The sequence below is a fragment of the Notamacropus eugenii genome, chromosome 1 (genome assembly GCF_028372415.1).
Source record: "Notamacropus eugenii isolate mMacEug1 chromosome 1, mMacEug1.pri_v2, whole genome shotgun sequence".
Classification (NCBI taxonomy): domain Eukaryota; kingdom Metazoa; phylum Chordata; class Mammalia; order Diprotodontia; family Macropodidae; genus Notamacropus; species Notamacropus eugenii.
The window spans coordinates 62,396,198-62,408,852 of NC_092872.1; the positions used below are offsets into that span (position 1 = coordinate 62,396,198).

At 34.5% G+C, this 12,655-nt stretch overlaps 1 protein-coding gene across 1 annotated transcript; it reads left to right on the forward strand.

Moving 5' to 3' along the window:
* Window positions 1-329: 329 nt before the first annotated feature.
* On the forward strand, window positions 330-1,268 carry LOC140523010 (olfactory receptor 13D1-like). The gene has a single exon (XM_072638121.1). The coding sequence runs from the start codon at window positions 330-332 to the stop codon at window positions 1,266-1,268; it is 939 nt and encodes a 312-aa protein (XP_072494222.1).
* The last annotated feature ends 11,387 nt before the right edge of the window (window positions 1,269-12,655 follow it).

Here is a 12,655-nt window from a genome sequence, read left to right on the forward strand (position 1 = left end):
TCATTTCTTTAAAAGTCCCAATAATTCCTAGGTCTAAAAAGTCAATGATGGTTTCAAATTTATTCACAGAGCTGCACATATGTGTGTGTGTTTGTGTGTGTGTGTGTATCACACTGATAGGTTGAAAGTAAGGGTGCTTTAGATACACTAGTGTGGAGAAATGGCCAATGTGGAAAATTTGGCTTGGACACTGGAAATTTTATATTTATGGCAACGTCTCTAATATAGGAATCTCAAAAGTAAAGGTCACATTTAAATTCACTGTAGTATTTTAAAGTTGGTTCCTTATCTTCTTGTCTGAAAGCTTGTAGGTGGAAGACAGACAACAAATGGAAAAACACAATAAGACCTCTATAACTGTATTTTTTCTTCATGGCCTTGCTGGATACCCCATCTTTTATTTTATTTTCTTTCTGTTATGCCTTATAATGTACATTATAATCCTGCTGGGCAACAGTTTCCTCATTATAATCAGCATCCTGGACTCTCACCTTCATACACCTATGTATTTTTTCCTTGGTAATCTCTCTTTTCTGGACATCTGCTACACATCTGCTTCAGTACCTATGTTGCTTGTGAACTTCCTTTCAGAGGAAAAATCTATTTCCTTTGTTGGATGTGGACTACAAATGTTCTTTTCCTTTGCTATGGGGTGCGCAGAGTGTGTGCTTCTTGCTGTAATGGCATATGACAGATATGTGGCCATTTGCAAGCCTCTGAGATATCCCATCATCATGAACAAGGGGCTTTCTGTGAAGTTGGTGACAAGTAGCTGGATGGCAGGTGGGTTGGCTTCAGTAATACAAACCACTCTAACTATGTGGTTGTCATTTTGTGGCAACATCATTGATTATCTCACATGTGAGATACTGGCTGTATTGAAACTGGCCTGTGAAGACATTTCTCTCAATGTGATCATAATGATCATATCAAATATCTTTACAGTAGTAATTCCAGTAGTATTCATATTCATCTCCTACTTTTTTATCCTCTTTACCATCCTGAAAATCAGTTCTGTTGAGGGAAGGAAAAAAGCTTTTTCTACTTGCTCTTCCCATCTGACTGTAGTGATCATGCTTTATGGGACCATCCTCTTCATGTACATGAAGCCCAAGTCCAAAGAATCCCATGCAACAGATGAGCTGATTGCCCTCTTCTATGCTGTGGTGATTCCCATGCTGAATCCCATCATCTACAGTCTGAGGAACAAGGATGTGAAAGCAGCTGTGATAAAGCTCAGCAAAAATATATTCTCGCAGAGAATGTGAGAGATGTTAACCCACTAATCATATAAACTGCAAAATAATAAACTACCCTTATGCAGAATCAACTTTTCCAAGAATGAATGCTTCTGTTCCCCACTGACACTCATCACTACAACCACCTATGATAAGGAACAGTCACGGAGGGGACTAAAATGAAAGATATACTCCATAAAATATTTTTTCTGTTTGAAAAGATAAAGAATTTAAAATTCAAAGAAGTGGAACCATTACGTTGGAACCAAGAACAAAAAAGGCAGAAGCTGAAAATAATGTTAGGGAAAATATCCTGCCAATCACAGCTGCTCCCAAATGGAATAGGTTGCCTTGAGAACTAATGGGTTGCCCCTCATTAAATACCTTCAAGCAGACTTGAGAAACCACTTGTTGGATGTGTTAGAGGTGTTAGAGTGGCAGTTCCTTTGAGGCATGGGGTGGACTAAATGACTTCTGAGATAATAATAATGATGATAATATTTATATATTTTTTAAAAGTTTGATAAATAATGTACCGAACTTGTCATATTTGACCCTCCCATCAGCCCTTTGAAGAAGGTGTGAAGTGTAGCCATTTTTAACACATCCTTCAGGTCACACACTGACTAAGGTAAGATTCAAACTTATGTCTTCCTGATTCCAAATTCAACCTTCCATCCACTGTATGATGTAGCCCCAAGAATTCACTGCCATTTTCACATTCTCTGAAGTTGTGAATCTCTTTAACTAGAGAAATCCATCTTTAACCTGACCACACTTCATTTATCCAACTTTCTTTTACATAACCACAAAAAAGAAGACTATACCTGTTAGTTTAATCTTGTCATTACTCTGTGTGTCTGTCTCTGTCTCTCGGTCTCTCTCCCTCTCCCTCTCCCTTTCCCTTTCCCTCTCCCTCTCCCTCTCTCTCTCCCTCTCCCTCTCCCTCCCTCCCTCCCTCTCCTCACCCCCCACCCTCTTTCTCTCTGACTTCCAATTCCAGAATTTGTTCCTAAGGTTCCTTACCAAGGACATGTTTCTTTTTTTTCTTCTTCAGAAATGAAATTTCTCATCAGAGTTCAAGGGCTAACTTATATCTAATTTTTTTCTACCAGCACTGCCTCAACACCACAGTTCACAGAGATGGTACTTAGTTATACACTTTCTTGTAAAAGCTTGATCACATGTATTCATTTTGTTTCTCTGGTTAGATTTTAGATCTCTTAGGAGCAGAACTCATTTCTTATCATCCATTTTTCTTGGGAGCAGGACTTATTTCTTATTATACATTCATCTTATGTTCATTTATTCTTATATTTAAGAATATAAATTATACACAATAAATCATTACTGACTTAAAGGGAGAGTTTAAAATGTGTTTCCCTGAATGACTTAATCCACTGGGAAAATACCTTGTGTATTGGCTAGGTATATTTCACATTGAAAATTACCATTATCATTATACCAATCATTCATAATAATAATGGTATTTGTAATGATAACCTGTATTTATACAAAGTTTAATATTAGCTAAAATATTTTCAAATCACCATGAAATTAGATCAAACTACAGCTCAGTTAACTTTGTGACTTTGCCCAAGGCTCTTATTCTTCCTGGGTCCCACTCTTTTCTCTTTAAAGTAAAGAGGGCAGATTAGAGGATTTCAGAAATCTCTTCTGGGTCAACACCTATAATCCTATGAATCTAGGACTTCATTTGATCCTTCTAGCCATTCTGTGAAGTAAATGGGTCAACATTTATCATACTCATTTTATAGAAGAGGACATTGATGCTCAGACACTTAACTTGCTCCTAAAGTACATTTTGTTATTGTTGTTCAGTTATTTCAGTTATGTCCAACTCTTTGAGACCCCATTTGGTATTTTCTTGGTGAAAATACTGGAGTGTTTTTCTGTTTCTTTCTCCAGTTCATTTTTTTAGATGAGGAACTGAGGCAAGCAGGGTTAAGTGACTTACTCAGAGTCACACAGCTATTAAGTATCTAAGGCCAGCTCTGGATTTATAAATATGAGTTTTTCTGACCCAAACACTGTATACCCTATACCACCTAGCTGCCCATAGTGTTCATGCATACTGTGTATATATTTATATTATAAATATATATTTATGTGTACTACACAAATATAAATCTATGCATATGTATTTATGGGTATATTGCTTGGAAAAACAAACTACTAGAAGAGGAAGGGGAAAACTGGGAGTCTATTAATTGTTTTCTTAAATTTCATTCATTTATTTATTTTTATATTAGAACATTCATTTCCACAAAATTTTGAGTTCTAATTTTTCTCCTCAACTCTTCCCTCCTCCCACCCCATAATATCTTGCATTCTGATTACCCCTTCCCTCAATGTACCCTCCCTTCTTTCACAGCCCATCCTTCCCTTATCCCTGTCTTCTCTCTTTTCTTGTAGGACAAGATAAATTTCTATATCCCATTACCTGTATTTCTTATTTCCCAATTATATGCAATAACAATTCTCAACAATCGTTTCTAATACTTTGAATTCCAACTTCTCTCCCTCCCTCCCTCCACACCCATGCCCACTGAGAAGGCAAACAATTCAATACAGGCTATATATGTGTCGCTTTGCAAAAGACTTCCATAATAGTCATGTTGAGTAAGACAAACTATATTGATCTCCATCCTACCCTGTCCCCTCCTTGTTTTTCTGTTCTCTCATTTGACCTTGTCCCTTCCCAAAAGTGTTTACTTCTAGCTACTCCCTTCTTCCATTTTTCCTCCCTTCTATCATCCCCCTCACCCCTCTTGTCACCTTCTCCCCTACTTTCCTGTAGTGTAAGATAGATTTTCATACCAAATTTAGTGAGCATGTTATTCCCTCCTTAAATTATATGTGAAGAGAGTAAGCTTCACTTTTCCCCTCTTACCTCCTCCCCTTTTCTCCTCCACTGAAAAAGATCTTTCTCATCTCTTTTATGAGTGATAGTCTGCCCCATTCCATTTCTCGCTTTCTCTTCCCAATATTTTCCTCTCTCATCCCTTAATTTTATTTTATTTTTTCTGGATATCATCTCTTCTGATTCAACTCAACCTGTACTGTGTATGTGTGTGTGTGTGTGTGTGTGTGTGTGTGTGTGTGTATAATCCCTCCACCTACTCAAATATTGAGAAAAGTCTCGAGAGTTACAACTATTATCTTTCCATGTAGGAATGTAAGCAGTTCAACTTTGTTCAGTTAGAATTTGTTGAAAGCCATTTTTTACAGTAAGCGTACTGTGACAAATTGTTGAAATGAAATATCCTTGCATCATTAGAAATAATTACTCTAAAGTAGTTTAAGAAATATTGGAGAACTTCCATGAACTGACGCAGAGTGAATAAAGAAGAAACAAAAGAATGAAATACCAGGTGATAACTTGCTAAAGACAATAATAATTGTCAAAAGTTCCCATCATACACAAAGTATAGAAAGGTCATAAAAGACAAGGATGATGATGACTATACTGCTCTACTGAAATAAATATTTACAGTTTCTTTGGGAAAGGAGAGTAATGAAATTTCTAGACATATAAACAGTCTTTTGTTTCAAGTGGCATGTTCTTTTGTTGTATTCATTCATAAATTTGAATACTTTTACTTATAATTTGAAAGCAAAATGCCCTAAAATAAATTAAATAATTTTACACATTGTCTTTTTAAGTTATTATGGTTTGAAATGTTTCTGTTGGTGGCTGTTAAGTTTTCAATATGAAATAAGAAAAAAATTAGTAGAATCAAAGAAGGTTAAAACTGAAATATCCATTAGAGATCATCTAGTATAACTTCATTTTACAGATGAAGAAACAAAACTCCAAAGTGGGGAAATAACTTGTACAAGGTAAACCAGCTGTTGTTAGTTGTTTCAGTTGGTTCACACTCTTCATTTCCCTACTCGGGATTTTCTTGGCAAAGATAACTGGAATGGATTGACATTTCTTTCCCTAGCACAGCTACTAATGTATTTTTGTTGTTGTTGTTTCAAAGTAGATTTATCTCCTTATGGTGAAGAGAAATCCTAAAGTCTCTACTTTTAAGGGTTTGTTTCTTTGTTACCAAAATAATGAATAATCTAAGAGTCATTGTCGAGTTCTATATAATTGCCAATGCAATCATTGAGAAAAAAAGTTCAAGGCAAAATTGGAAACCGTTAAAGGGTTGTGATTATTATCAAAACACGAAACTTCTCCAATATACCTCCTCATTCTTAATTGATCTTACACATTTCCCCCTATTACTCCTTTATGGGGAATCTGCAGTTTTAAAAAGCTATAAAATAATTATTAATTCATGTATAATTTTAAAAAACAGGAATAGCAGACTTCATCATAATCTACTTTGAAATCAAGAGTCAATATTATCAGCTTTGTGTTCCATGCTAAATCTCATCCCCATTAGGTTCTCATTTTCTTGCAGTATAATTAGAGATATTTATCATTTTGACCCTTGCCACAATATTATTTAGGATTTTATGGAAAGAATTTTATTTAACTATTAATTTGAGCATAAGATTTTTTTTTACTAATAAGATAAATTCTTTCCTTAAGGTTCTCCCCTGTTACCTCAGGATAGAATGCAATTAACACTAGGATTTTAAAGGCAATATAGACAGTTTAGACCCTGACAGGTTCTCCCCTATGGGAAAGACTTGGAGCACACTTGGAGACAGCCTTGTTTTAGGGCCAATACAGGTACTGTAATTCCAGAGACTCATCACCAGCAGGTTGACCATAATGTTTTTATTGACAGAAATGCATGAAATCCCCCATTAACTCATGGTGAATCTAATCCATGTGATAACAGAAGAAGTACCCACACCAATGATATTAACTGAAGTTTACATCCTAAGAATCAAAATCTTCCTTAGCACTCTCTATGGTACATTGCCTGTTTTCCTATTAAGGATAAATCCAATATCAAGTCCTTCAGAGTCTCTGTGAAAAGACATGTTTGATAGCTTCTTCACAGTCCCTTTTACTTCTTCATTTCTCAAGCTATAGATAGTGGAGTTTAGCATGGGATTCACCACCCTATAAAGCAAAGTAATTCATATAGAACTTTAAGGTTTGCAGAGTACTTTATGTTTATTACATTTGACCTTTATGACAACTCTAGGAAGTAGATGTCACTTTTTCTCCATTTTAAAGTGAGGAGACTGATATTTAGAGAAGTCAAAGGACTTGTCCAGGCACCTTGCTAGTAAGTATCTGAGGCAGGATATTCACTCAGGCCTTCTTGACTTAAGGAACAGCACTCAATCCACTGTATCACCTAGCTGCCTATCATACTTCATCTACCCTCTCTTCCACAGACAAACTTATAAGGAAAAATAATTGTCTTTATTCATTGCTTCCACTTTCTCACTCCCTTGCTATCTGACTTCTGACTTCCTCATCCATTACTCTGCAAAGTTTCCCAAGATGTCTTTGTATTTATTTTTAAAGTCTACTTACACGTGTTCATTTTGCTTCCTCTCAATACAGTGCAAGATCTCTGAGGTCAGGGAATACTTTATTTTTTTCTTCCCATCCACTTAGAACAATGCTTTACACATAATAGGTCCTTAATAAATGTCTGATTGGGTGGATAGTGAGATTATCCCAGTGCTTCCAAATCTATCCAAGCTAATTAATGAACTAACTTTTGTTTGGAGCTAAACCATGAAAGTCTCATTTGTGTGAGTCAGTATTACCAGGATCTAATGAATACACTAGCTAACAAGGTTCTTCATTTTATACTAATTGACCTCAGAAAGAGTTAAAATGCTAGACAAAAGAATAAAAACTGTAGCACCCTGAACCACCTTGATACATGAGTCTCTGGAAATCTACACTAGTTTTGAAGCACCTTGAAAGTCAGAGTCTACTCAACATTATAATATAAGGGAGGCCATGGAGAAACCATTGGGAAAAGGCTTTATGGAGGAGATGACATTTGAATTGGGCCCTAAAACAAATTTGAAAGACCAAATAACTTCTAATGAACACAATGGCCACCTGTGCCATTTAAAAAGTTTGAGAGACATAGTTTCTCAGAAATTTGATCATTTTATTGATAAGATCAGCATGTTTATCAATCAAAGGACGGTCATTTAGTCATTCCTCCTAGAATAAAAGATCTTTGATGGTGATAGGTTCACAGTTTATATGCTCTGAGAAGTGGAGATGTTCCTGAGGGAGGCAATCATCTCTGATGGGTTAACAATTAATGAGAAAATGAATATTACAATGAGAGATTGGGCTATATCACAACGAAGGTCTTGAGGTACCTGACTTAGATCACCAAAGTCCTGGTCAAAGACACTGATCAATGTCCATATCACGTGTTTTATATAAGGGAGAATCAACATTTCCCCAGACCTGTCAGTAAATATAAAGAACAGGGATGTGCCCATTAGCCTAAACTTCAAATTTTTTATGATCTGTGACTAGATCTTGGCCCGGGTAAATTTTTAAGCGAGATTTCCTACATTTATTGATTTCTGTATGAGGAAGGACAAAAGGGGAAAAACCTTGATTCTGATTCAATAATCATTTCCCATACAGCCATGATTCTAGAGAACTAATCAGGAAGAATGTCACACACCTTCTTACAGGACTAAATATGTGGAATGAGATGCATTTATGAACATTTTTACTTTACTATATATTTTTGCTAAAAGAATTTTTTTCAAAGTGGGAGAAGGTGGATGGTGAGAGAACAAATATATATATTAAATGAAAAAAATCAATTTAAAAATTGTTCCAGGATAAGAATTACTATTTATTTCACTGCCAAGAATAACACTCTATATAGACACAAGAGTCGAGAAATTTACCATGTAAATTATTTTTATTTTTAAATTTTGTGTCTATACAGGTCAGTTAAATAAAATGTAATGTTGGAACAGTGTCTTTACAATAACTTAAAAAATCAAATGTTTTGATTTAGTGATCAAGAATATAATAACAAATTCTTTGATTTCCCTTAGTTTCTGACCTCTAGCTCATTCCATCAAAGTCAGAAGCAATTGAGAGCAAAATATTGCAATGTAGTGTTTCTAGAGGTCTATCCAAAGCTAAGATACGTTAAAAATTGAAATTTTAGTCCAGATGCATCGAATTGTGTAACTGTTGGAAATAATCTTTTGTAGTTATTCTTTAGCATCATAATTCAATGTATGCTGAGGAGTGGTTTTGCCTCATATCAAGTGTATGACACATTAGTATTTCTGCATTAAAATATCTGCTTTTAATATCCAAGACAGCAAAGAAATAATATATCTTGAATATCACATATTGTTTTAATATGATTAGGAACTTGTGTAAGGGTTCTTAATTATTTTTATAACATTGACTCCTTTGGCAGTCTAATAAACCATTTCTCAGAAAGATGTTTTAAAATAACTGAAAGCAATGTTAAATTTCATTTACAAGTAATGTATGTGGTCATTCTTCCTGGGCTACAGAATTCTCGTTGTAATCAGTGTCCAGCACACATCTTTCCACAGTCCTTTGTCCTTTTTCCTTAGTAATTTCTCTTTTTTGGAAATTTGCTGCACATTCACCTTTATTCCTTAAGCACTTATCAGCATCTTCTCTCAAACGAAAAACCACTTCCTTTTCTAGATATGCAGTGCAGAAATTCCTTGGCTTAGCTATGCAGATCACAGAGTGTATGCTTCTTGGCATCATGGATGACTGCTATGTGATCACCTTCAATTTTCAAGATATCTCATCATCATGACCAAGATTGAATATGTGCCAGTGGCAACTGCGTTCTGGTTAGTAGATGTCGATTCACTGATGAAAACAGTTTTTGTGGTCCAGTTATCTTTCTGAAAAATTCTGCCATCCATCATTTCACATGTGAAAGGCTTGCTCTCATGAAACTGGCCTGTGCTAACACCTTTTGCAACAAATATACCATTCTGGTGGTCGGTACATTATTCATACTGACTCCATTGTTGTAAATCTTTGTCTCTTATACATTTATGATATCTGGCGTCCTAGACATTAACTCACCTGAAGAGAGAAATAAAACCATTTCCACCTGTTCAGCCTAGCTGATGATGGTAATGTTATTCTATAATACTATTCTCTTTATGTAAATGAAGTCCAAACCCAATGAATCACTTCATGAATATAAGTTGTAAGCTACAAATTACATCTTTTCCATGTTCTATGTGCTCATGACACATGATGAATCTTTCGATTTATAGTCTCAGGAGCAAAGATATAAAACTGTCAAGGAAACTTCTGTTAAGAAGGAAGTTCTTCAGCAAACAAATGTAACATGTCTCATGCTTTGATCCATTTTATGATAGAAAGCTAAAGAAAAACAATAAACAAAAAATGAGGTCTCTCTCTCCAGTATTGAGGTGACAACCCATCCACGGTCCTCCTTTCATGTGCTACTGACTATTTTTGACAGGGAATCCTTTCCCAGTTCTGAGGCTCTTTCTTAAGATTTTTTGGCTTTACATGGAAACTATTGGAGTAGGTGAGATGTCCATCAGTAATCTGTCAGACTCAATTAATGGTCAGTCCATCTCCTTTTCCAAATTATCTGCCATTTTTCTGGTTTGGTTCCTCATTGATAAACTATTATAGGCTGCTCACAATCACCATTCACCTCTCTATTTCCCTTTGTCTCTAAATTTTTATTCTTTAGAGTTTAGTATTGAGAAACAATTAAGAATATATAATCGGTGGAGGGAATTTCCGATTCTGATGAAATTGAGGGCAAAAATAAAAAAGAAAAGGAGAAGGCAAATAGATAGAAAGAAAGGAAAGGAATAGAGAAGAAAAAAACAGAGGAAAGAAAAAAATAAAAGAAAAGCTCCTACTCTGGATAGGGTGTGATGTTACTGAGAAGAATGGATAGTATAACTTCAACCAAGGAGCAATTGGAGGTGGATGGAAAGGAAGGGACTTGAAAAGATATTCTCTATGCCAAGCAATCTCTTGTGAAATTAATTTTGAATAATAATAACAGCTTGTTGTTTTCCCCTAAATGCAAGAATTTAAATGTATCGCCATTGATTTTTTTAAGATACTGTCTAATACTTCAGTCTTTCAGGATCTGGATCTTGACTGCCATTTACTATGTTAGCTATCCATTCCAACTTTTGTCATCTGCAGACTTCACCAGGATACCATCTAACCCATAGCAGACCAACTGTCTGTCATAGACTTAAATGTTAAACAGTATAGGACTAAGGAATTCTATAAAGAAGAAACATAAACTCGATAATCATGTGAAAAGTGTTCTAGGCTTTTGCTAATCAGAAAAATACAAATTGCATTAGCTCCTTGAATTTACCTGACCTCTATCAAATTGGGAAATACAAAAAAAGATGACAGACTACAATACTGGGTATATCTTGGGGCAGTTATGATAACACAAGTTTGTTATTACATTCCTTTTACACTTGAGGATTGGTCCTGTCATTTTTTATAGTAGGAATTATAAAATGTGAATTAATAATCACCCACTGTCCCTAGTACTGAGACTATATCCTAAGATTATTAATGAAGAGAAAAGAATTTATAAACATATATAAAAATATATATTATGTGTATATAAGTATATACCTACATACACGTTGTTGTATATGTTAGATATGTGTATGATGCACACTTATCTATATAATACATATATACACATATGGTGTATATATATATATATATAAAATGCTATATTATACAAATATTATATGTATATCATATATATGTATTTCTAGTTATATTTTTGTAAGAGTGAAATGCTAGCGAGTGGGTTTGGGGGAGAAAGTTGTTGTCTGTTAACTGGAGAATGACTAATTAAATCATGGTATACTGATTTAATGAAATATTACTGTATTTTATATTGCATTTGAAGAAAAGGAAGAAATATTGGAGGACTTCCATGAAGCAATGCACAGTGCATAAAGCAGAACCAAACAACACAATGCTTGACATTTTTTTTTGTTAAAGGCAATGGTAACTATCAAAAGTTCATGTTACTCACAAAGTAGATAAATGTTAAAAGGGTCAAGAAAATAAGAATGATGTGTATTATACTACTCTATTGTAATAAAGTAAATATATGCAGTTTCTTTGAGAGGGGGAGTAATGACCACTGACTAGTGGAAGTTTGAGACACATTTATCTCAGGTTACATGTTCTCTCACTATACTCTCATTCATATATTTGAATATTTGTACTTATTTTTTGAATTCAAAGTAAAATTTACTGATATAAGGAACAAAATAATTTAAATACTTCACATATTATCTCTTAAAGTTAGTGGTGATTTTGAGTGTTTCTATTGATGGCTGTTAAGTTTTTAACAAAGTATAAGAGAGAACATTTAAGAGAATCAAGGAATATTAAAATTGGAAGTGTCCATTAGAGATCATTTAGTGTAATTCCATTTTACAAATAAAAAACTAAGACACCAAGAGAGGAAATGACTTCCCCAAGGTATCACAGTTACTATTTTATGTTTTCAAAGTACAACACATATTTCTCTTCATGATGAAGAATTCCTCAATTTCTACTTTTAATTAAAAAAATCATAGATGAAGTAAGCCACTTTGTAGTTCTATAAAATTATAGATTACTTAAGGGAGATTATAAGATCTATAAAAAACTAAATTTCAAAAATGCAGTATGATAAGATGTTAAAGTATTGTGATCATTATTAGAACAAAAAGTTTCTCCTTCTACTTGCCTTCTCATTCCAAACTGCTCTTATCCATTTCCTCCATTAGTCCTTCATGGTGAATCTATGGTTTAACAAACTACAAAAAGACTAGTAACTCATGCACCATTTAAAAAATAGTAATAAAGGACATCATTATTATGTAGTTTGAAATCAAATACCAACATTACTTGGAAAATCACACCTCTATTCGGTTCTCATATTTCTTCTACTGATGTAATTACAGGCACACACCCCCCCTTTCAAAGTGTTGTTTAGATTGTGATGGAAAACATTTTATTCAACCATTCATATGAGCATATGATTTTTATTTCTTTCTGCTCATGTGGTACATTCCTCTCCTAGATCCTCTTCTGATGCCTCAGGATGGAATGCATTTAACACTAGACTCTCAAAGGCAATGTTGACGGTTCAGCTTCTGGCAAGTTCTCCTATGTTGGAAAGACTTGGAGCACACTTGGTAACAGACTTCTTTGAGGGCCAACATAGTTACTGTTTATCCAGAGACTCATCACCAGCAAGTTGACCGTTGTTTTTCTTGATAGAAACTCATAAATCCCCTACTAAATCATGGTAGACCTACATTACATTGTAAAAGAGTAAATGATATGAATTGAAACCTACATCCTAAGACCTGAAATTCTCCTTACCTATTTCTTTGAGAATCCAACTGTTTTCTTGCCAAGGATAAACTCAATATCCAGGCTT

Bases quoted from the DNA above. Each gene is read 5' to 3' on its own strand.
- LOC140523010 (XM_072638121.1), top strand. From the start codon at position 330: ATGGAAAAACACAATAAGACCTCTATAACTGTATTTTTTCTTCATGGC.